Source organism: Xenopus laevis, chromosome 1S, assembly GCF_017654675.1.
Source record: "Xenopus laevis strain J_2021 chromosome 1S, Xenopus_laevis_v10.1, whole genome shotgun sequence".
NCBI lineage: Eukaryota > Metazoa > Chordata > Amphibia > Anura > Pipidae > Xenopus > Xenopus laevis.
In genome coordinates, this window is record NC_054372.1 from 193,294,415 (window position 1) to 193,321,470 (window position 27,056).

General features: G+C 39.6%; 1 protein-coding gene across 2 annotated transcripts in view; it reads right to left on the reverse strand.

The window, feature by feature from the left end:
* Positions 1–23,159, reverse strand: part of myo5b.S (myosin VB S homeolog) — a 126,321-nt gene extending 103,162 nt beyond the window's left edge. Inside the window, exon 1 of one of the 2 annotated variants that reach the window (XM_041580639.1) lies at positions 22,657–23,159. In XM_041580639.1, coding sequence (XP_041436573.1) covers positions 22,657–22,683 — 27 coding nt within the window. In that variant the 5' untranslated portion in view covers positions 22,684–23,159. The remainder of the gene's footprint in view (positions 1–22,656) is intronic. The other variant, XM_041580640.1, reaches the window with a different exon arrangement.
* Positions 23,160–27,056: the final 3,897 nt, after the last annotated feature.

Here is a 27,056-nt window from a genome sequence, read left to right on the forward strand (position 1 = left end):
AAAGAAACAATTGTAACAATTTAAGATAAGCAGGTATCTTGGGGAAACTGTGACTTGCAGCTTAAAAGGCAATTCCCCTTTAGCAAAACTGTCATAACACAAAAATGTGTTCAAACTTTCATAACCTGCCAAATTGTGTAAAATGAACATGGTAATTAGGGGGTGTGGCCAGAAAATTGGAGGTATAGATCACCCAGAGTTTTGATCACTGCTACACATAGATCCAGTTATCAGGATGGATTAGTGGGTAAATAAGACATTTATGGGGCTCACTGTAATATTACAAGTACAACCACAGGCAAATATTCACAAAGAACGACTCTCAGAAATGGATCCTTCCGGGTGCATAGTTTTATCCAGAAGCAAAGAGAGTACAAAGTCTGAATAGCGACGGAGATAATCACATTTCTATCACTTTATAACTACAATAAGGTTTATGAAACTTTTGTGCGTATTTCCATGAATGACTTCTACAATGACAGTCCGATCAACTTCAGCTGTCAGAGGGTGCTGGGAGTTGTCACTTGTTGCCACCATCTTTTCTCGCTCTGTCTATGGCTCACGCTGCTTTGCCATACGTGTCTTACATCCATTGTCCTACCTGCAGCTGGTTCTCTGTAGGTCTCACTATGTGTGGTTTATGGGGCAACTGTCTTTATTCATAACCCACGCCCGGTTTATGTGCCAACTTCATCTTAGACCAATGCCTCACAGGGGCTGATCTTCGCCTGCAGAAAAAGCAGAGGCTGAGAAGCAGCCCCAACACTGACATTTTCATTCGCTTTCTTCATTGCCTGCACCCAGAAGTGCTCTGTAGTCTTGGGTGCAGACACATGGCGGAGTTCGACATAAAAGTGCAAACTCTAGCGATTCAATGCCAAAATCTGTTGGGTGTGCCTGCACCAGGCCCAATGCAATGGTTCAGAAAGCTAATGACAGCGTTGGGACTGATTCTCGGCCTGCAGTTTGATTCTTCCCATGTGGCATTAGCCTAAGATGAACTTCCACATAGGATGTCTAGCTCAGCAAGCCTGGAAAATGCCCATAGAATCATATAGCTCAGGGAACAGGGGCATACGTGCAGGAAACATATGTGGCTTCTTGACCCAGACCAAGAACATGTCTCCTGCCTGGTGATTCCTGACAATGGCCCTGCATAATAATTAGCTTGCTTGGACTGAGCATAATAATTAACTTGCTTGGACTGAGCATAATAATTCGCTTGCTTGGACTGAGCATAATAATTAACTTGCTTGGACTGAGCATAATAATTAGCTTGCTTGGATTGAGCATAATAATTAGCATGCATAGCGGACTGAGCAGATGGCAAACCCATGAATTGAAGACTATACAATAGGGCAAATTCACTAAAGGGCAAATTTTCGCCTGGGAAGACTTCGCCACTTCGTGAGACATTAATTCGCAACGCATATGTTAATTCATGAAGATGCAAAGTTACGTCTCGGCAGCCTAATGGTGTTGAAGTTTCGCTAGCGTAAATTTGTAACCTTGAGCATTTTTTAGCAAACTTTCACTAGAGTTCATTTCTGCCTAGCGAAACTTTGTTAATACACTTATGCTTAAAGGAGAACCAAACCCTTGTTAATAAAAACCCCTACCCCCCCACCCTACATAGACCCCCTCCCTGCTCCCCCACCAGCCTTAGTGGTACCTTTGGTAAATGCTCCTAACTCTTTACTTACCCCTCGGTGCAGATTCAGGGAATCAGAGTTTAAGCGCGCCATCTTCTTCTCTTCGGTAATCTTCGGGAAGAGACCGAAAGTGTCGGCGCATGCGCAGTTGGAGCAATCTTCTGTTTCGCGGCAACTGCGCATGCGCCGAAAGTCATGGAAATTGTCGAAAGCACTGGAAGAAGACCTGAAGATTACCGAAGAGAAGAAGATGGCCTCCGGGAATTCCGGTGCCCTGAAGTAAGAAGTAAGTAAAGAGTTAGGGGCATTTACCAAAGGTACCACCTAAACTGGGGGGGGGGAGTTTGGTTCTCCTTTAAGTCAGTTTGAATAGGGCGGGTACATATAGGTCATATATATCTCTTTATTAGAGATGTTGGTGCAAATACTTGAAGTGGCCACTTATTATTACACATGTCCAAGGAAGCAAAATAAAGACAAAAGAGATCCTCTAATGTCCTAGACATGAGCCCACCCTAAAACAAATGTGCCATGCCCCTCAAATGGTTGGAAAAAAAATGTTAAAAAATCTTTTATAGTTAGGACTTTTGAAGGCAATCCCGCTTCAAAATGTGAAAAAACACCAGTGTTTTTAGAACTTTTATGAGTTTCCGGCATACAGGATATGATGTCACTGACATAAGATTGTGGAGGATGTAGCTTCATCTTATCATTTCACCTGGTATAACCTGCCGAAAGGGGTAACGTAATGGAGAATTCGCACTTTAGTGAATTTGTGGAATAACGATCGTTCGAGTGAAAATGAGCCTGGCGAAAGGGCGTGAAACTTTGTTAGCGATGTTCTCTTTCACTAGGGAATTGTCCTCTACGCCTGTTAGTAAATTGGCAGACTGGATTTCTGGATTTGCTAGCGATGGCCACTTCGTCCTTTAGTAAAGTTGCCCCAAATATGGAAATTGTGTTAGCTTCAGATCAATGAAAAGTCACTGAATCGTGTTAGGACGTTCAAGCACAAAACAAAAGTCACTTCTGTGATAGCAAGTTGAGCCTTTAATCGCCCATTAATCTGTGCTGGTTACTCAGCCAGTGTGACATTGGCCTCAGACTGACAGTGAGTTTCCAGATTGTGTGAACTTTACACACAGACAATCTAAAAATATGGCCTGTTTGTGTAATGGGTGTTAGTAACAATTCCCGCACTCTCAGCTGTCAGATAATCTGCATTATGGCAAGCATTCGGGGCATGCACTGGGGTGCAGTGAACAAGGATGAATTAACTGGGCAAACAAATGGGTCCCTGTTTTGGTCACACCCTTTCCTGTGCCGGCTGTAGCCTTCCTCACTAGTGGTGCAACTGTGGTGTCAAATCTGTTTCACTCTGACTTTTTTTTCAAATAGAGCAGGTTGGTTTGCAGGGTAATCCCCCTCTCCAGGCACAATATGGCATCTCCCATCCACATGGGCAGTGCTGGGGTCCTGAGTTCAATTCCAGCCCTACATTGTACATTCTTTACATTGTATTGTAAAGGTATGGGATCCGTTATCCGGAAACCCATTATCCAGAATTACGGAAAGGCCATCACCCATAGACTCCATTTCATCCAAATAATCCAAAGTTTTAGAAATAATTGCCTTTTTCTCTTTAATAATAAAACAGTAGATTGTACGTGATCCCAACTAAGATATAATTAATCCTTATTGGAAGCAAACCCAGCCTATTGGGTTAATTTAATGTTTACATGATTTTCTAGTAGACTTAGGGTATGAAGATCCAAATTATGGAAAGATCTGTTATCCAGAAAACCCCAGGTCCCCAGCATTCTGGATAACAGGTCCCATACCTGTATTTTTCTTCATGCATTGGGCAAATAAATAGGAGCACTAAACTATATTTTATCCTTTAAAGTTTTTACTTGCTCAGTTATATATAAAACAAGTTTGAATGTTAATGTGGCAGTGTTATTAATGCAGGTGTATAAATTCAAGTACAAGGATATGCATGAAGGGTGCACACAGTTCTTGCCGAATAAGTTGAAGCATCAGTCCCTCCGGACACTCATCTGCTCCATGTACAGACAGTGCAGCAGCAGCAGAACACGGGGAGATCACTGCAGTTATAAGATTTTACATTCAGCAGTTCTGCTTTTAGGGGCCTGTAAGAAAGGCATGGGCTCAGCATAATTCTCTGTCTGACCACCACCTTTCTTTCCCCAGTGTGAAGGTGGAAGGAGACAAGAACTGAATCATTTTATCCTTTCATGTTCTCGGCTGGGGGTTTCCTCTGACCTGCTGGAACTGGGTATTTAGTGTGTGGTGGGCCTCCCTGTTATTATCTCAGATACACTACTATCATTATTAGCTCAGATACACTGTTATTATCTCAGATACACTACTATCATTATTATCTCAGATACACTACTATCATCAGTGGCGTAACTAGATATTACTGGGCCCCACAGCAAATTATTTTTCAGGCCCCCAAAATGTTTAGAGGTTGACTTGTTTCTCCAATGTTTATTGAAATTGTATATGAATTAGGGCCTCATGGGGCCCCTATACCTCATGGGCCCCCCTGCAGCCGCAGGGTCTGCTTCCTCTATAGTTATGCCCCTGACTATCATTATTATCTCAGATACACTACTATCATTATTATCTCAGATACACTACTATAAGTATTATCTCAGATACACTACTATCATTATTATCTCATACACTACTATCATTATTATCTCAGATACACTACTATCATTATTATCTCATACACTACTATCATTATTATCTCAGATACACTACTATAAGTATTATCTCAGATACACTACTATCATTATTATCTCATACACTACTATCATTATTATCTCAGATACACTACTATCATTATTATCTCATACACTACTATCATTATTATCTCAGATACACTACTATCATTATTATCTCAGATACACTACTATCATTATTATCTCACATACACTACTATCATTATTATCTCAGATACACTACTATCATTATTATCTCAGATACACTACTATCATTATTATCTCAGATACACTACTATCATTATTATCTCAGATACACTACTATCATTATTATCTCAGGTACACTACTATCAGTATTATCTCAGGTACACTACTATCAGTATTATCTCAGATACACTACTATCATTATTATCTCAGATACACTACTATCATTATTATCTCAGATACACTACTATCAGTTTTATCTCAGATACACTACTATCAGTATTATCTCAGATACACTACTATCATTATTATCTCACATACACTACTATCATTATTATCTCAGATACACTACTATCATTATTATCTCAGATACACTACTATCATTATTATCTCAGATACACTACTATCAGTATTATCTCAGATACACTACTATCATTATTATCTCACATACACTACTATCATTATTATCTCACATACACTACTATCATTATTATCTCAGATACACTACTATCATTATTATCTCAGATACACTACTATCATTATTATCTCAGATACACTACTATCAGTATTATCTCAGATACACTACTATCATTATTATCTCAGATACACTACTATCAGTATTATCTCAGATACACTACTATCATTATTATCTCAGGTACACTACTATCAGTATTATCTCAGATACACTACTATCATTATTATCTCAGATACACTACTATCATTATTATCTCAGATACACTACTATCAGTTTTATCTCAGATACACTACTATCAGTATTATCTCAGATACACTACTATCATTATTATCTCATACACTACTATCATTATTATCTCAGATACACTACTATCATTATTATCTCATACACTACTATCATTATTATCTCAGATACACTACTATCATTATTATCTCAGATACACTACTATCATTATTATCTCACATACACTACTATCATTATTATCTCACATACACTACTATCATTATTATCTCAGATACACTACTATCATTATTATCTCAGATACACTACTATCATTATTATCTCAGATACACTACTATCATTATTATCTCAGGTACACTACTATCAGTATTATCTCAGGTACACTACTATCAGTATTATCTCAGATACACTACTATCATTATTATCTCAGATACACTACTATCATTATTATCTCAGATACACTACTATCAGTTTTATCTCAGATACACTACTATCAGTATTATCTCAGATACACTACTATCATTATTATCTCACATACACTACTATCATTATTATCTCAGATACACTACTATCATTATTATCTCAGATACACTACTATCATTATTATCTCAGATACACTACTATCAGTATTATCTCAGATACACTACTATCATTATTATCTCACATACACTACTATCATTATTATCTCACATACACTACTATCATTATTATCTCAGATACACTACTATCATTATTATCTCAGATACACTACTATCATTATTATCTCAGATACACTACTATCAGTATTATCTCAGATACACTACTATCATTATTATCTCAGGTACACTACTATCAGTATTATCTCAGATACACTACTATCATTATTATCTCAGATACACTACTATCATTATTATCTCAGATACACTACTATCAGTTTTATCTCAGATACACTACTATCAGTATTATCTCAGATACACTACTATCATTATTATCTCACATACACTACTATCATTATTAGCTCAGATACACTACTATCAGTATTAACTCAGATACACTATCATTATTATCTCAGATGCACTACTATCATTATTATCTCACATACACTACTATCATTATTATCTCAGATACACTACTATCATTATTATCTCACATACACTACTATCATTATTATCTCAGATACACTACTATCATTATTATCTCAGATACACTACTATCATTATTATCTCACATACACTACTATCATTATTAGCTCAGATACACTACTATCAGTATTATCTCAGATACACTACTATCATTATTATCTCACATACACTACTATCATTATTATCTCAGATGCACTACTATCATTATTATCTCACATACACTACTATCATTATTATCTCAGATACACTACTATCATTATTATCTCAGATGCACTACTATCATTATTATCTCACATACACTACTATCATTATTATCTCAGATACACTACTATCATTATTATCTCAGATACACTACTATCATTATTATCTCACATACACTACTATCATTATTATCTCACATACACTACTATCATTATTAGCTCAGATACACTACTATCAGTATTATCTCAGATACACTATCATTATTATATCAGATGCACTACTATCATTATTATCTCACATACACTACTATCATTATTATCTCAGATACACTACTATCATTATTATCTCACATACACTACTATCATTATTATCTCAGATGCACTACTATCATTATTATCTCACATACACTACTATCATTATTATCTCAGATACACTACTATCATTATTATCTCAGATGCACTACTATCATTATTATCTCACATACACTACTATCATTATTATCTCAGATACACTACTATCATTATTATCTCAGATACACTACTATCATTATTATCTCACATACACTACTATCATTATTATCTCACATACACTACTATCATTATTATCTCAGATACACTACTATCATTATTATCTCACATACACTACTATCATTATTATCTCAGATACACTACTATCATTATTATCTCACATACACTACTATCATTATCATATCAGATACACTACTATCTTTGTATCTCACATACACTACTATCATTATTATCTCAGATACACTACTATCATTATTATCTCAGATACACTACTATCATTATTATCTCACATACACTACTATCATTATTATCTCAGATGCACTACTATCATTATTATCTCACATACACTACTATCAGTATTATCTCAGATACACTACTATCATTATTATCTCAGATACACTACTATCATTATTATCTCAGATACACTACTAGAATGGAAAATATACCCTGCCTATATACCCTGCAGAACAACCCACTCACTTGCCCCTTGTAACTTGCACCTAGATTAAAGGTAACCCACCCCCAATAAAAAAGATTTTAGGCAGAGTTTGCCAGTCACTTACAAACCATGATTCCCATATATATATATGTAAATGTAATTTTCCTTTCATTTGCAAAAAGATGGGTTTATAACCCCTTTAAATATGGAAAACCTTTTTTTATAATAAAGAAGCTTCGGTGGCTAAACCCAAATAAAGTGGGCGGGACAGATAACAATGGAGGTGGGGCTAGGGTTGCCACCTGTCTGGATTTCACCCGGACAGTCAGGTTTTTGGAAGGGCTGCCCAGAGAGGACATTGAAGTGAATGACATGGAGATCAGCTAATCGCCCCCCAATGTCACCACCACACCCCCGTCATCCAGCCCACCCCCCCACGTCACTAGCCCACCCCCTGCCCAGTTTCCCCAAGGAAAAAGGTGGCAACCCTAGGTGGGGCAGTGATGTTTGGATGGGCATGATGACATCAGAGGCAAGCACAATGATGTCAGACCTGGCTGGATTTCTGTCCAGTTTTCCCAATGTTTAAAAACAGACAGAAGGTTTTGAACAGACAGCCCTTTGAAAAACTGAGATGTCCAGTTCAAAAACCACATGGGGGGCAAACCTATCTCTATCTATATACTGACTGAAGAGTAATAGAGTATATCTATATACTGACTGAAGAGTAATAGAGTATATCTGTATACTGACTGAAGAGTAATAGAGTATATCTATATGCTGACTGAAGAGTAATAGAGTATATCTGTATACTGACTGAAGAGTAATAGAGTATATCTGTATACTGACTGAAGAGTAATAGAGTATATCTATATACTGACTGAAGAGTAATAGAGTATATCTATATACTGACTGAAGAGTAATAGAGTATATCTATATACTGACTGAAGAGTAATAGAGTATATCTATATACTGACTGAAGAGTAATAGAGTATATCTATATACTGACTGAAGAGTAATAGAGTATATCTATATACTGACTGAAGAGTAATAGAGTATATCTATATGCTGACTGAAGAGTAATAGAGTATATCTGTATACTGACTGAAGAGTAATAGAGTATATCTGTATACTGACTGAAGAGTAATAGAGTATATCTATATACTGACTGAAGAGTAATAGAGTATATCTATATACTGACTGAAGAGTAATAGAGTATATCTATATACTGACTGAAGAGTAATAGAGTATATCTATATACTGACTGAAGAGTAATAGAGTATATCTATATACTGACTGAAGAGTAATAGAGTATATCTGTATACTGACTGAAGAGTAATAGAGTATATCTATATACTGACTGAAGAGTAATAGAGTATATCTGTATACTGACTGAAGAGTAATAGAGTATATCTGTATACTGACTGAAGAGTAATAGAGTATATCTATATACTGACTGAAGAGTAATAGAGTATATCTATATACTGACTGAAGAGTAATAGAGTATATCTATATACTGACTGAAGAGTAATAGAGTATATCTATATACTGACTGAAGAGTAATAGAGTATATCTGTATACTGACTGAAGAGTAATAGAGTATATCTGTATACTGACTGAAGAGTAATAGAGTATATCTGTATACTGACTGAAGAGTAATAGAGTATATCTATATACTGACTGAAGAGTAATAGAGTATATCTATATACTGACTGAAGAGTAATAGAGTATATCTGTATACTGACTGAAGAGTAATAGAGTATATCTACTGTATATACTGCCTGAAGAGTAATAGAGTATATCTATATACTGACTGAAGAGTAAGCCCAATGCTTTAATTACAGGTATGGGATCTGGTGTAAAAAGCACTTCTGCAATGAAGTTGCCTATTCTGAGCAATTCCTTTTATATCTAGTATGGGATTTATTATACAGAAATCAGTTATTGCTCTGAAAATACAACAATGCTAATTTAGAAAAACAATTTCTTATTTTTTGATTGATTTGCTTATTTTGTTTTTTTATTTCTGTAATAATCAGACATTAATTGCACTACATAAAAACGAAGCCATGTTGGGGTGAGTCTCTTGGTATTTACAGCAAAGGCGATACCTTTATTGGCTAAGATAAACATAGCAAGCTTTAAGAATGTTTTAGTTCCTTTTTTATTGATTTCATTGGTAATCAGCTTGAAAAGGGACCTAAAATGTTCTGGAAGATGTTTATTTTAGCCAATAAAGGTATCACACAGAGAGCTGCTGAATAAAAAGTTAAATAACCTAAAATCATCAAATAAAAAAAAAAACAATTGCAAATTGTCTCAGAATATCACTCTCTACAATCTACATCATACTATAAGTTAATTTAAAGGGATACTGTCATGGGAAAAACATTTTTTTTCAAAACACATCAGTTAATAGTGTTGCTCCATCAGAATTCTGCACTGAAATCCATTTCTCAAAAGAGCAAACAGATTATTTTATATTCAATTTTGAAATCTGACATGTCGCTAGACATATTGGGGCAAATTCACTAAAGTGCGAAGTGACTAACTTTAGCGCAAATTCGCCATTGTGACGTCATTTCGTTACTTCGCCGATTTACTAACGGGCTCTGGTATAAATTCGCTAGCGAAGTGGACCTACTCTAGCGCTACTTCGCACCCTTACGCCAGGCGAAGTTGCGCTATAGCGAAGGGTCAACGTAACTACGCTAATTCACTTGCGCATTTTACTGAACGTTACCTCTTGCATCAGACTTGCCTTCACCACCTCAGACCAGCCGAAGCGCAATAGAGTAGATAGGGATTGCTTCAAAAAAAGTTGAAATTTTTTCTAAATCCCAAAAAACGCTGGCGTCTTTTCCTTTTTTAAGGGTGATAGGCTGAAAAAGATCGTAAATTGTTTTGGGGGCACCCTCCTTCCCCCCTACATTTTCTAACATATGCACCTAAACTACACAGTGGGCACATGTATAGGGCAAAATATCAACACTATTTTATTTAATGAAGCTTTCCCAGGCTTGTAATGTATTTGCTTCTACATATACGTCCATTCAATTTCAACTTGGCACCATATGCAAATTAGGCATCACTAGCGTAACTTCGCTTGATGAATTAACGCTAGCGCAAATTCGCTACCGTTCGCCTCCCTGAGCGCAACTTCGGATTTTAGTGAATTAGCGGCGCCCTGGCTAAGTGCGGCAAATTGCGGCGAAGGCGTCACTAGCGCATTTCCGCTGCTTAGTGAATTTGCCCCATTGTCAATTTTCCAGCTGCCCCAAGTCATGTGACTTGTGCTCTGATAAACTTCAATCACTCTTTACTGCTGTACTGCAAGTTGGAGTGATATCACCCCCTCCCTTTTTCCCCCCAGCAGCCAAACAAAAAAACAATGGGAAGGTAACCAGATAACAGCTCCCTAACACAAGATAACAGCTGCCTGGTAGATCTAAGAACAACACTCAATAGTAAAATCCAGGTCCCACTGAGACACATTCAGTTACATTGAGAAGGAGAAACAACAGCCTGCCAGAAAGCATTTCTCTCCTAAAGTGCAGGCACAAGTCACATGACTGGGGGCAGCTGGGAAACTGACAATATGTCTAGCCCCATGTCAGATTTCCAAATTGAATATAAAAAAATCTGTTTGCTCTTCAGTGCAGAATTCTGCTGGAGTAGCACTATTAACTGATGCGTTTTGAAAAAAAAACATGTTTTCCGATGACAGGATCCCTTTAAAGGTGAACAACTCCTTTAATAGGCCCGTGCAAGGCACAGTTATTTGCTGTCTATAAAAAAAAGTTTTCTTCTGGTTCTGATCCCTTTTCATACATATCTCAGGGTGCCACAACATGCCTTTTTATGAATGCGAACTGCGTATTTTATTCAGTGTTGCCCTTTAAGCCTATGTGTGCGCTGCTCCACTTTGATCGTGTTCCAGGTACATCGCTCCTTGATTCCGAAGTCCCTGCGGCGACTTTCTAAGCAACTCTGATTTCTTTCATCTTGAACGAAAAACTGATCAATAATAGAAAGAAAGGAGATTTTTCATCCTGAGCATCAGAAAAACAGGATACGTTCTATAGAGCAAGAACATAACTCTCTCCTGCCTCTAATACCTTATGTACCAGCCTTTCTTACCGGGTCTCTCAAGGGATCCACATTCCTAGAGTCGGCTTTTCCCACCGTTCTGCTAGTATAATTACTATTGTTTTTAGGAAGAAATGTTACTGTTAGAGTGGGGATTATGGGGATTTTCCATATACAGTATGTGTTAATGTGCTAATATGTTTTTTCCACCAGATGAATGGCTGAAATCTTTGCCTTAAATAAGGGCAGGATTACTGCTTACAATGGAGGAATCAGATCGGAACTGTGTAGACTCTTGACTTTTGCCTCTGCCCTAATGCTCTGTTATACAGATAGCTAGAATCTCAGCCGCCATAAAGCAGGACAGGACTGCTGCTTACAATAGGGATCAGATAAGATCTGTGCAGCCACTGGGACAGAATGATCTGTTATACAGATAGCTAGAATCTCAGCTGCCATAAAGCAGGACAGGACTGCTGCTTACAATAGTGATCAGATAGGATCTATACAGCCACTTTAACAGAATGCGACAGTTAAAACCTTGGCCATAAAGCAGGACAGAGCTGCTGTTTACAATGGGTTTCAGACATTATTTACCTGCCTAGTGGTATAACTAGATTTTTGCCCCCCACTGCAGATAAACATGGTGCCCCCCTTTCCTCTCAGAGGACTAATTAAGCACAAACTGGCCAGCAGGTATATACCTTCCAATACAAAAAAACAGTGCAGTGAAAATGTTTGGGCCATGCCCCCAAATACCATGACTTTTGCAGAAATGACCAGTAAGCATACCTCCCAACATTTTGGAAATAAAAAGAGGGACAAAAAATTTTTTCACACGTAGAACAGCAAAAAATTTTGAGCACGCCCCTTTCTGTGGCCACACCCCCTAATTACCATGTTCATTTTACTAAATTTGGGTTATGAAAGTTTGAAAATATTTCTCCTTATCTAAACAGTTTTTTTGTGTCTCAAAATTGTTACAAAGTATCTTATATAGTATGTTATCAAAGTATCTTTCCTGTTAGCTGTTCTGTGCTCTCTGCTAAAAGCCAATTAAGTGAGAAACTTTGTTTCTTTTTCTGGCTGTTCAGTGCAGAGAAAATAGGGACTTTCCAGTTCAAATGAGGGACTGCGGGTTGAGCTGTCAAAAGAGGGACTGTCCCTCTGAAAAAGGGACAGTTGGGAGGTATGCAATAAGCCCTCCACTGAGCCAAGATATGCCAGTAAAATCATTACAGAAATGACAAATTAGCACTTCATAAGCTCAGATATGCTAGTCACATCATTGCAGACATGGCCAACTAAACACTATATTAACCCCAGGAATTTCCAGTATCCCAAGACTTGCCAATAAGATGATTGCAGAAATGACCACTGAGCACTGCAGAAATCGATTAAAAGCATTATGTTACAGAGCAGAATAGCACACTTTTTCTTCTTTCCCCGTCACAACACTGTTTGTCTCTCTCTCTGCCTCTTCCTTGCTGAAACTACAGTAAAGCAGAGAAGGCTTTGCTTTCCACAGTGGCACCAATCATCTTTGATTTATTCTGGGCTAGTAGGTGGGGAGGCGTTGGAAGGTGCCTTCAGACCCCGGCAATGGTCTGGTCCTGCGGGGGTGTTATTTACACCACTGTACCTGCCTGACACACAATGTGTTAACCTGTTCTGTTAAAGGATAAGTATGCTTATAAATTGCATTATGCAAAACTCTTTGCACTTTGGAAGTTGCACTAGTGAAATGGAACCCGTTTATCACGGCTGGAAAGGAGAATCTCTGTGCAACTAATCCATAGTTCACTGCTGAATTAGAATTCTAATTGAAGTCCATGCCCCAAGCTACTAGACTGTTGGTGCATTTAAAAAGCTGTTTCCCTTGTGGACTGACCTTTATAATGAAGTGTTTGCGGACGCATTAAAGTTTCACTTTGCACAAATAACTGAAATCACTAAAAAAAAAAAAAAAAAAAGAGGGTGAAACAACATCTTTAAAGGGAAACTCCACCCAAAAATATTTTTTTTTTCCCTAATGAAAGAAATTGCAGGTTCCCAATATATGTTCATTAGACAATTACAATGGCTGTTTATGGTCAGTATATGGAAGTTAGGCTTATGAACTTTGGCAATTACTGGATCCACTGATATGACCATCCATATCCATCTCTCCTTCAGCCAATACAGGTATTTCAGTGTGATTGAGTTGCAAAATATTATAATACTGACTGAGTTGCAAAATAAATGCTAATTATTTTAATGAGCTATTTCAGTTAAAGGCAGGAGGGAGGCTGAGTCTGCACATTCCTTGGGTAACGCTCGCCGCAGGGAGTTGGAAAGTGATAATCCAAGTTCTGTTGGGCAGTCACAATGCAATGTAGGACCATGACTGCACCTGCCCACCTGTCTCTTTAAGAAGAAAAGATTAATGTTCGTCTCCCTATGCCCCGAGGGAGGTATGAGTCCCTTTGTACTACTCACCAATCTGTTTGGAGTCTTTCCGGAGTCACAACCCCACCCAGCAACTGATGAAATGCAAGTCAATAGAGCATGGGGTCCATTTACAAAACTGAATTACAAAACAATGACACTGTGTCTGCCTTGCTTCTTTATATGGTCACAGAACCCCTTCTAATATCCTTATCATTTACAGTAGGGGGTACATTATCCCTTATAATACATGAGTGATACTCGAAGTTCCCTGTATAACTCAGCCTGCAGCCTTGTGCCTTTATATGGTCACAGAACAACCCTTCAGTGACTTCTAATATCCTTATCATTTACAGTAGGGGGTACATTATCCCTTATAATACATGAGTGATACTCAGAGTTCCCTGTATAACTCAGCCTGTAGCCTTGTGCATTTATATGGTCACAGAACAACCCCTCAGTGACTTCTAATATCCTTATCATTTACAGTAGGGGGTACATTATCCCTTATAATACATGAGTGATACTCGAAGTTCCCTGTATAACTCAGCCTGCAGCCTTGTGCCTTTATATGGTCACAGAACAACCCTTCAGTGACTTCTAATATCCTTATCATTTACAGTAGGGGGTACATTATCCCTTATAATACATGAGTGATACTCAGAGTTCCCTGTATAACTCAGCCTGCAGCCTTGTGCCTTTATATGGTCATAGAACAACCCCTCAGTGACTTCTAATATCCTTATCATTTACAGTAGGGGGTACATTATCCCTTATAATACATGAGTGATACTCAGAGTTCCCTGTATAACTCAGCCTGCAGCCTTGTGTCTTTATATGGTCACAGAACAACCCCTCAGTGACTTCTAATATCCTTATCATTTACAGTAGGGGGTACATTATCCCTTATAATACATAAGTGATACTCAGAGTTCCCTGTATAACTCAGCCTGCAGCCTTGTGTCTTTATATGGTCACAGAACAACCCCTCAGTGACTTCTAATGTCCTTATCATTTACAGTAGGGGGTACATTATCCCTTATAATACATGAGTGATACTCAGAGTTCCCTGTATAACTCAGCCTGCAGCCTTGTGCCTTTATATGGTCACAGAACAACCCCTCAGTGACTTCTAATATCCTTATCATTTACAGTAGGGGGTACATTATCCCTTATAATACATGAGTGATACTCAGAGTTCCCTGTATAACTCAGCCTGCAGCCTTGTGTCTTTATATGGTCACAGAACAACCCCTCAGTGACTTCTAATATCCTTATCATTTACAGTAGGGGGTACATTATCCCTTATAATACATAAGTGATACTCAGAGTTCCCTGTATAACTCAGCCTGCAGCCTTGTGTCTTTATATGGTCACAGAACAACCCCTCAGTGACTTCTAATGTCCTTATCATTTACAGTAGGGGGTACATTATCCCTTATAATACATGAGTGATACTCAGAGTTCCCTGTATAACTCAGCCTGCAGCCTTGTGTCTTTATATGGTCACAGAACAACCCCTCAGTGACTTCTAATATCCTTATCATTTGCAGTAGGGGGTAAATTATCCCTTATAATACATGAAATTGCAGGTAAAGTTGCTGTACCGTGTTAGCCAGTAAAAATGTTACAGGGCAACCCTTTTGAAACAAAAAAAATAACAAAAGTGGTATAAAGGTGATCCCTTTATTGGCTAACTAATATAATCATAACAAGCTTTCAGAACATTTTAGTTCCTTTTTCAAGCTGATTACACTGAAGCTGTGGTGTTCTCTGGTATATATACAACAATCAGCTCATAGGTCAAATGACCAACAAAAAGGAATATATGCCAATCTCTTCATGGCAAAACTAGAAGAGGACTTTCTCTCCACCTGCAACACCAAGCCTCTGACATACCTCCACTATATAGATGACATATTCATAATCTGGACAGATACTGAACAAGAATTTATTGAGTTTCACAAACAGTTTCAAGACTTTCATCCAACTATCAATTTGAAAATGAACTACTCTTCCACTCACATCCACTTTCTGGACACAATCATTCACATCAGGGAAAATACTATTCAAACTACCATATATCGAAAGCCAACGGACAAACCATCATATCTAATGTATGACAGACAGCTTTCACCCTGACCACACTAAACACTCAATGATCTACAGCCAAGCTTTACGGTACAATCGTATATGTTCGGACACCAATGAAAGGAATCACCACCTTAAAACACTCAAAGCAGACAGGGGCTACAACTCCAATGATTGTAGATTAATACATTCATGCAGCCACCAGGATTTCCAGAACTCACCTTCTTCAATATAAACAAAAACCTGAAATAAATCGGGTTCCCCTAGTGGTAGGGTTGCCACCTTTTCTGGAAAAAAATACCGGCCTTCCTACATATTTATCTTTTTTCCCTATTAATAACATTGGGATCAACCATTATTTTTACCGGCTAGGCCAGTAATATACCGGACAGGTGGCAACCCTACCTAGTGGTCACATACAATCCACAACTAAGGACCCTCAGAAAAATAGCCAGAGATCTACAAGGTACACTTCATAAGGACGAGAGGCTCAAAAGCATATTCCCAGACCCACCACTCCTAGCATTCAGACAGCCTCCCAACCTAAAGTCACTAATAACAAGAAGTGCCTTATTGCACCCCACCAAAAATGGAACATACCCCTGTGGCAAAAAACAATGCAAAACCTGCCCACACATCCTGACTTCAGACAAAATACCAATTCCAGACACATCATAGGAATACATCCCTGGTCACTACAACTCTTCTACTTCCAATGTGGTGTATTTCATACAATGCACTAAATGCATAACAGGGGGACTGTATATAGGAGAGACTGGGCAAAGCCTGAGAAAGAGAAATACACACCACCGATTCACTATTACCAATAAAAAACTGGACACATAAATAGGAAATCATTTCAATGGCCCTCATCACTCCATAAAGGATTAAGGAATTTTGGGCAATTTTAAAACAGATAATGAAAGAAAAGTGTGGGAATACAAATTAATGGAAACTTTCAATTCTCTGAAGAATGGACTAAACCTGGGCCTTGGATTTATGGCTAATTATGTGGACTAAGAAAGGACTGCACCAGATCAGAAATACCAACGTGTCTGGATATGGACTAAGAGATCATATGGAATTCCATTGATTCTACACTCCAATAATTCAGCCCTAATTTATACTCAGCCTCTTTGACCCACATTATCTTGTACCTTATCTGCTTGTCTCTTGCAGATCCCCTTGTAAATGACTGACACCTCACACATACATTGATATTCCTTTTTGTTGGTCATTTGACCTATGAGCTGAATGTTGTATATATACCAGAGAACACCACAGCTTCAGTGTAATCTGCTTGAAAAAGGAACTAAAATGTTCTGAAAGCTTGTTATGATTATATTAGTTAGCCAATAAAGGGATCACCTTTATACCACTTTTGTTATTTTTTTTTTTCAAAAGGGTTGCCCTGTAACATTTATAATACATGAGTGATACTCAGAGTTCCCTGTATAACTCAGCCTGCAGCCTTGTGCCTTTATATGGTCACAGAACAACCCCTCAGTGACTTCTAATATCCTTATCATTTACAGTAGGGGGTACATTATCCCTTATAATACATGAGTGATACTCAGAGTTCCCTGTATAACTCAGCCTGCAGCCTTGTGCCTTTATATGGTCACAGAACAACCCCTCAGGGACTTCTAATATCCTTATCATTTACAGTAGGGGGTACATTATCCCTTATAATACATGAGTGATACTCAGAGTTCCCTGTATAACTCAGCCTGCAGCCTTGTGTCTTTATATGGTCACAGAACCCCTCAGTGACTTCTAATATCCTTATCATTTACAGTAGGGGGTACATTATCCCTTATAATACATGAGTGATACTCAGAGTTCCCTGTATAACTCAGCCTGCAGCCTTGTGTCTTTAAATGGTCACAGAACAACCCCTCAGTGACTTCTAATATCCTTATCATTTACAGTAGGGGGTACATTATCCCTTATAATACATGAGTGATACTCAGAGTTCCCTGTATAACTCAGCCTGCAGCCTTGTGTCTTTATATGGTCACAGAACCCCTCAGTGACTTCTAATATCCTTATCATTTACAGTAGGGGGTACATTATCCCTTATAATACATGAGTGATACTCAGAGTTCCCTGTATAACTCAGCCTGCAGCCTTGTGCCTTTATATGGTTTATAGAGTGACTTCTAATATCCTTATCATTTACGGATGGGGAAACAGCAAAAATAAATAACACAAAACATTATATTACAAAAGATAGATTCCAGTGATAGTATTAAAATAATACAAAGATTAACTTCCCCCTTAATTATGGTTTCTATTAAATAAAATGATCTCAGCTAATGTATCAGTCGGCAGTTGTGGATGTAGTGCTAAGGGAGCCCTGCTGTAAATATGTCCCCATTAATGATATTGTGAATTGTTCTCATGGTGTTGCCATAATGCCGGTGTTTGTAATCAGACAAAAAGAGGCGACTGCTCTGCACTGTGATGGGCTCAGCACTTTCTGTTAATGCTGCGCACTCCACTTATAGGCAGGGAAATAAATTCTACTCCATCTACATTGAGCGGCCCCGGCTGCGGTTTATTATTTGCATTCACTTGCTCATCCCAGGACAGGCAGCGACGCATACAACAAATTGCATTTTTGGGAAAATGTCAGCAAATGAGAGACCAGAATTGACTTCCCCCGGGCACTGGATATACAGAGAGTGACTAATATTTAGCTGACAATAAAGAAAACATTTATCTTAATGTTTCATATGATGAAGAGAGGGATATTCTGAGACAATTTTTGTTGTGGTTTTTGAGTTATTTAGCTTTTTATTCAGCAGCTCTCCAGTTTGCAATTTCAGCCATCTGGTTGCTAGGATCCAAATTCCCCTAGCAACCATGCACTGATTTGAACAAGAGACTGGAATATGAATAGGAGAGGACTGAATAGAAAGATGAGTAATAAAAAGTAGCACTAAAACAATAAATTTGCAGCTTTACAGAGCCATTATTTTTTTAGATGGGGTCAGTGACCCCCATTTAAGTCAGAAGAAAAAGGCAAATAATTAAAAAACTATAACAAATAAATAATGAAGACCAGTTGAAAAGTTGCTTAGAATTGGCCATTCTATAACATACAAAAAGATAACTTAAAGGTGAACCACAGAGTTTTGAATCTCGGAACTTTCTTTTGCAAATAAAATGCAGAGGTCAAATATAAGTGTATATGACACACAATAAACAGGCAAGGTATTGTGTTGCAGAAGCTGAATTGACAGCCAAGAAAAGCCAAATTCAGAGTTTTCATTTTGGATTCCCTACAGGTCACATACATAAATCTATAAATACTGTACTGGCCATGAAATTGTGCATTAGAAGGAAATATCAAAACAGAAATAGCAAATTGGTTTTGCTTTAAAGTGGGTGAAACCAGAAAGTATTGGTGTGTGAGGTTTATTATAACAATGGGTGTGGCTTATGGCTGTGGGAGGGTCTTGTTTTACCACGCCGGGCTACATTCACCATACAGAGCATCCCTCTACTTTTTTCACTCCAATTCAAGCATTGATTATAAAAGTAAGGGCCTGGACCCTGCTGGTGCACTCGTGGGTCAGGTGACTAACAATCATGGCCAGGGACGGATTTACACTACCTCTACGTTGCCCCTAGGGCGACTAATCTCCAGTAAAAGCTTTCCCATCGGCAATAATGTAAATCACTGGTAGTAAAACCCATGTGTCACTTAAGTCTCCCACATTCACATTCGCCCGCAGAAGCAGAGATTTATCACTGGCAATTAGGGTCAGACCACACTGGACGTTTTGGGGAGATTTGGTCGCCTGGCGACTAATCGCTTTGTTTTTGCGGTGACCAATCTCCCTAAAACACCTTCCCTCACTCTGCGCCGGCTAAAATGAAAAAACGCCGGCGCTAATCACACACGGCAATTCGTTTTCCGAAGTCGCCCGAAGTTTCCTCGTGAGGCAACTTTGGGCGATTTCGGAAAATGAACTGCCGCGTGTGATTAGCGCCGGCATTTTTTTATTTTAAGCCGGAGCAGAGTCAGGGAAGGCGCTTGGGGAGATCGGTCGCCACAAAAACAAAGCGATTAGTCGCCAGGCGACCAAATCTCCCCAAAACGCCCAGTGTGGACTTAACCCTTAATTTCCTGCTATGACATTGCCCTAAAGCTCTGGACAATCACCTGCTTTCCGATAAGCTCCACCCATTTTTGGGGGGATTGCCTTTTCTATATAGGGACCCCAATATGCAGACAAGCTAGAATGACTCTCAGGGCCCAAACAATTACATTACACTTACATACCTCCCTACATTTCTGAAATAGAAAGAGGGACAAAAAGATTTGCAGAGCAGCTGATTATAAAAGTTTGAACACATTTCTGTGTTATTACAGTTTTACTAATGAAGGTGTAATTGCCCTTTAAGTTGCAAGTCACAGTTTCCCCAAGAGACCTGCTTATCTTAAATTGGTACAATTGTTTCTTTGCTTATCTTAAATAAAGTGAACCTGCCACGTATTCTGGGCTCTCTGCCAAAAGCCAATTAGAAACGTTGTATCTTTTTCTGGCAGTATGTGGATAATTGGCCCTGGTATTGTTTGAGTGATCATACATGTGCACGCCCACATTCCACTGACCCAACCCCCTCTTACCCAAAGCAACCAATCAAACTGTGCTATAGTTTCAGCAAATCAATCACAGTTCTTGACTGATTGCTACTGGTTACAACACCAGTTTATGTGAACCTGCTGCTGCTGAGCTGAATATTTAAAGGGCAACTAAACAATTTTTCATTAAATTGTTGTGAGGAGTCATGTAAAGCACAAACCCAGACAATTTATTTTTCTTTAAGAGAGCGGTGGCAGGGCTATTGCACATCAAGGAGAAGCTTATGTTGGCAAAGTAAAGAATGACAAGCGCAGAAAGGCTACAGATGTAAATAAACATACAACACACAGGAGGAAAAAGTCAGGAAAGTGTTGATTTTGGTTTCCAGGTGATGAATTCCCCAGGGGCGGTAGCAGTGCTCCAGGCAAATATGTGATTAAGGGAGCGTGGTACAAGCTCTGCCCTAAATACAAGTGGATAATCCAGTATTACCCGGCAGATAAAGGCAAAGCTCACTCTGCAGGTATCACGTTTGGGGCTGGAACACAGGGGAGTCGCAGGTTTTTTTTTATTCTGACTCTTATTCATTAAGATTCCTGTAAGATACTGATGAAATTCCCAATGAACCCTAACCAAGTACATAAGGGATTGGCTCAATACTTGCAATTTCTGGGCCTACACCTGCCTGGCATTCAGCCACCCCCGCTGTTTCATTCCATGGTAGCTTCCCAGCAGTCCCATGACTCAAAATGAGTTAAAAAGCCAATTAAATATCACATTCCCAGCACTGGCACAGGGGCACAGACACACCTCAAATCAACATAGAATTAGACACGGGCGCAATTTAAATTGTTCTAAATAGTGACTGTAACCTTTAAAGGGCAAGTCAGATGCCTTGTCTTACATTGTTTCAACAGTCTGAACCTCCAGTGCAGAGAATACAAAGGGACGGGCAAACACTGCTTTCAATAGCAATACATACTGTATACAAATAACCTGAAAACCAAAGAAAAGAATGTATATTGCAATGTTGCTTAGAATTATGTTTTCTTTCATTAGACAAAAAAAAAATTTTTGGTTGCCATTCCCTTTAATCCCTTAGTATAATGTCCTGTGTCTGTAGCTGGGGGTTGGGGTATCATATCCACTTTCTGCTCTATTAAGTAGATGCTGCAGGCTATACTGATTTCTGCACAGACAAACTGCACACATCTAAAATTGATTGCTATCTAATATTTCCTATATATACATTACAATTGAGTGTATGTAAAGAAGGAATATTCTGTACAGATATTAAACTATGATTTTATATTACTGAGGATTTCAGGTAGTCTAAGATCTATCAGTATTAATCTAGATCACAGCACTGTCCCAAAGCTAAATTGTCTTTAATTCAGTTTGTTTCCTCTAATGGCTTTTATTTAAATACAACAACTTTTCAAAGAGGTCTGGGCAGAGGGACAGGTGAGGATCTGATTGGGCAGGGGGACAGGTGAGGATCTGATTGGGCAGAGGGACAGGTGAGGATCTGATTGGGCAGGGGGACAGGTGAGTATCTAAGTGGGCAGAGGGACAGGTGAGGATAAGACTGGGCAGGGGGACAGGTGAGGATCAGTAGCAAATGAAGGGAAGTGAACAATAAAAATGTTAATGCTGCACATATACAAACTTAACTCTTTCACTGCCAACGGTTTTGCCTGATCCTACACAGAAGAGCTGGCAATCTAAGCAAATAATACACAATAATAAAAAAGCAGCAGTTTTGCCCATCCCACAACAATAGCCAGTGTGGGGGTCTGAGACAAAGCAATTGCCCCCAGTAATGAGAGGGAGACTCACCTGGGAGTAAAGTTCATACACCGACATCTCTGGGCTCCTGGGATCTGGGGGGTCCGAGCAGAAGGGGGAGCAGTGAGTCACAACATCCAGGGAATTGGGGGGAGTGAGGGGACCCGGGCACTAGAGGAAACAAATACGGGATCCGGGGAATGAGGGAGCCCAGCAGGAGAGGGTCGGGGGCAGAGCAGAAATCCAGAAGCGGAGGGACAGCGGGTTTGTAGAATGAGTTTAAAGGGACCCGGCGGCAGGAGGTGCAGCGGAGGGATCCGGACAGTGGGGGAAGAGTCCCGTGTCTCAGTGGATCTTATGCGGTTAGATCCGGCGGGGGATCCCGGTTGACTGACAGTTTTCCTTCCGCTGCCAGGCGACCTTTACTCGGAGTTTGTGTCCCCGGCGCTTCCTCCCAACTCGCTCCACCTCGCGCCGCTCCCTCCCTCCCTCCCCGCTCAGGTAATGGGAGGAGAAGTCTGCGGGCAATTCACTCACTCACCGACCCAGACTTTCCTCCTTCACAGGGAGGCTCAGTAATGTACTCGGGAATCTCTTACTGACTTCTGCCCCACGATCAGAGATATTATCAGTTTTATATCAGAAATGTGTAACCTGCAGCCCCCCAGCTGTTCTTCAGATAAAGGAGCTGTGTGGGGGGAGTTATTGGCCGCCAGTTCAATAGATTGGCCTCAAATCTACCAGATATCTATTGGGAGGTCTGTGAGGACATTAATTCACTGAAATGGCACTTGCCCAAAGGTTCTTTCCAATCTGTCATTTAGCTGCTCAAAGTGCCAGTTTGTCTTCATCTTGATGCAAAGAAGCCACATCCTGAATGGAACTAATGGGCTCAGCATCAGACTGGAGGGTCCAGGGCCCACTGTGATTTCCACCTCAGGTACCCCCCCCCCCCATGCAGGGGCGATCCTGGCCCCTCCGCCGCCTGAGGCAGCAGCAGTTGCTGCTGCCCCCCTCCCCCGGAAATTTTTGCTGCCCCTGGCAGGGCAGCCATCAGGGGGGGACAGGGGGGAGAGTTGTAGGGGGCCCCAAGGGTAAGGGGGCCCCAGCCACGCCACACTTAGTTGATTAGCTGGGCCCCCCATCTTTCTGAGAGCTGCTGACTTCGGCAAGGCATGGACATTTAAGGGGCCCTGGCCACCAATTTTCTTATAATGTGGGGAGGCCCTGGCCACTCGTGGGGTCCTAGGTGGCATTTGGGATCAGAGGGTAGGTCAGGTGGCAGTTGGGATCAGGGGGGTAGGTCAGGTGGCAGTTGGGATCAGGGGGTAGGTCAGGTGGCAGTTGGGATCAGGGAGTAGGTCAGGTGGCAGTTGGGATCAGGTGGCAGGTCAGGTGGCAGCTGGGATCAGGGAGTAGGTCAGGTGGCAGTTGGGATCAGGGGGTAGGTCAGGTGGCAGTTGGGATCAGGGGGTAGGTCAGGTGGCAGTTGGGAGGGGGTGCATACTGTATATATGCCTCACAGGAAGCAGAAAATGTGCAGCAGATCACTGATGGAGTTCAAAGAGAATGACTGGAAGGAAGAAATATGCAATGTGTGCTGGTTTTTTGATTGCCCCAAAAAAACTGACCATTGGACCATGTCAAGTTTGCTTTTTTTGGATACATGTACCCTCTCCTCCAGCCATGCATGTGATTTACCCTGTATGAATGAGTACAGGTATGAGATCCGTTATCCGGAAAAACCCGTTATCCAGAAAGTTCCATTTTATTCAAATAATCAAAATTTTGTAAAATTATTTCATTTTTTTCTGTGTAATAATAAAACAGTACCTTGTACTTGATCCCAACTAAGATATAATTAATCCTTATTGGAGGCAAAACCAGCCTATTGGGTTTATTTAATGTTTACATGATTTTCTAGTAGACTTAAGGTGTGAAGATCCAAATTACGGAAAGATCCGTTATCCGGAAAGCCCTAGGTCCTGAGCATTCTGTATAACAGGTCCCATATCTGTAATAGGGAAACCCTGCCACCCAGGAGATCAGTGATACTGACACATATATTTTTTTTTAGGTGGCACAAAACAAGGTGGGCAATCCACAAGAAAGACAAAGACCAACCTACAAGAGTCAGCAATGTTGGTTTGCCCCAAGCACAGCCACTACTAAAAATGGCAGGGGATGACATTTTTTATTGTTTTTTTATCCAACTAATTGCCTTACATTGCCCAACGGGGAGGAGGCCCAAACGGGTGTAACTAAGTGCGTAGCCTCCTCCTTAATGACTCTCCTAAACGCCGCCTTTAAATGGGCCGAGTGCTATTTTTGTGTTCTCCAAGCACAACTTGTTTGTCAGGTTCAGTCAATGGATAATGTCATGCATTAGTGCAGGTGTTAGGGATGGTGTGTGGCCCTTTATAAGTTCAGGGGTAGTCTGTACATTGCACCACTTACAAGCCGCAGAAGGATGAATGCATGCTGGGACATGTGGAACTTAAGTTAGCCTCTATATTAACTTTGGTATGTTATAGATTAAAAAAAACTATTATAAAATTTCCCCTAGAGGGTTTTTAAGTGGTAAAGGTATGGGACCAGTTATCCAGAATGCTCAGGACCTGGGATAACGAATCATTCCGTAATTTGGATCTTCATACCTCAGGGGCAAATTTATCAAGGGCCGAATTTCAAATTTGACAAAACTTCAAAATTCGAATTCAAAGACTAACCGAAATTGAATCAAAGTTTTTTTGGCTGAACAGGACAGTTTTCGATAGAATTCGAAAAGTAGGATTCAAAGTTTTTCCCAAAAAACACACTTCGATTTTTCATAGTCCACCAATGGACTCCAAATAGGTCATAGGAGGTTCCCCATAGGCTAAAACAGCAATTCGGCAGGTTTTAGATGGCGAATGGTCGAAGTTTTAAAGAGACAGTCCATGATAAATTTCAAAATTTAAATTTTCGAATTTTTTTCAAATTCAAATTTTCGAATTTGGACTATTACCTAGTCGAAGTACACAAAAATTAGCTTGAAATTCTAATCTTTTTAATTGGAATTTTCACTTCGACTTTGATAAATCTGCTCCTTAGTCTACTAGAAAATCATGTAAACATGAAATAAACCCAATAGGCTGGTTTTGCCTCCAATAAGGATTAATTATGTCTTAGTTGGAGCCAAGTACAAGCTACTGTTTTATTATTACACAGAAAAAGGAAATCATTTTCTAAAAATTTGGATTAATTTATTATAATGGAGTTTATGGGAGACGGCCTTTCCGTCATTTGGAACTTTCTGGATAACTAAATTCCAGATAACGGATTCCATACATGAAGTTTATTTGATTTGATGGGAGAGAGCAGGTGCCGATTCAGGATCTGGGCCAGTGAAATCTGAATAATCTGATCATTTTGAACTCATTATCTGATTATAACACGGGTCACAGTAGGTCTGTTACGGGTTCATATCCGAAGGGATTTTTCTCAACAGTCAAGAGATCTGCCGGACCATCAGGAAGGCCCCATACTCAGGACACTAATAAACTGCCAAGTCTGGAGGATCAAAGTTTCAGTTGGTTTCTTGTAACCTTAAAGGGATACTGTCATGGAAAAACATGTTTTTTCCAAAACACATCAGTTAATAGTGCTACTCCATCAGAATTCTGCACTGAAATCCATTTCTCAAAAGAGCAAACAGATTTTTTTTTATATTCAATTTTGAAATCTGACATGGGGCTAGACATTTTGTCAGTTTCCCAGCTGCCCCCGGTCATGTGACTTGTGCTCTGATAAACTTCAATCACTCTTTACTGCTGTACTGCAAGTTGGAGTGATATCTAATTCTAATTTTCAATTCAACCCTTGATAAATATGACCCTTAAAGGAGAAGGAAAGGCTAAAATTAAGTAAGCTTTATCAGAAAGGTCTATATAAATACACCAGTAACCCCTCAAAGTAATGCTGCTCTGAGTCTGTCAAAAGAAACACCACATTTCTTTCCTTCTATTGTGTACTCATGGGCTTCTGTATCAGACTTCCTGTTTTCATCTTAAACCTCCAGGGCTAGGGCTTGAGCATGCTCAGTTTGTTCCTCTCTCTCTCCCTCCCTCCTCCCCTCAGACTCAGACAGGAAGTGATGTCACACCAAGGTAATATGGCAGCTGCTATCCTAAACAGAGAGAGCTTCTAGAGCTGTTTACTCAGGTATGGTAAAGCATTCTGCAGAAAAAAATATAGTGTTATAGCTTGTACTGTTGTAGCTAATCTATTGGCAATAAACTGCTTTCATTCTCCTTTAATGTCATTAATCTCAGGGATTCATAATATGGCAACACTGACACCTACTGTGCCTTTGCACTTACTACATGTACATGAACACATCACTACCTGCCAATCACATCCCGGTATTGTGACTTTACAACAGTAGCTTTGCCCCCAACATACAGTATTTA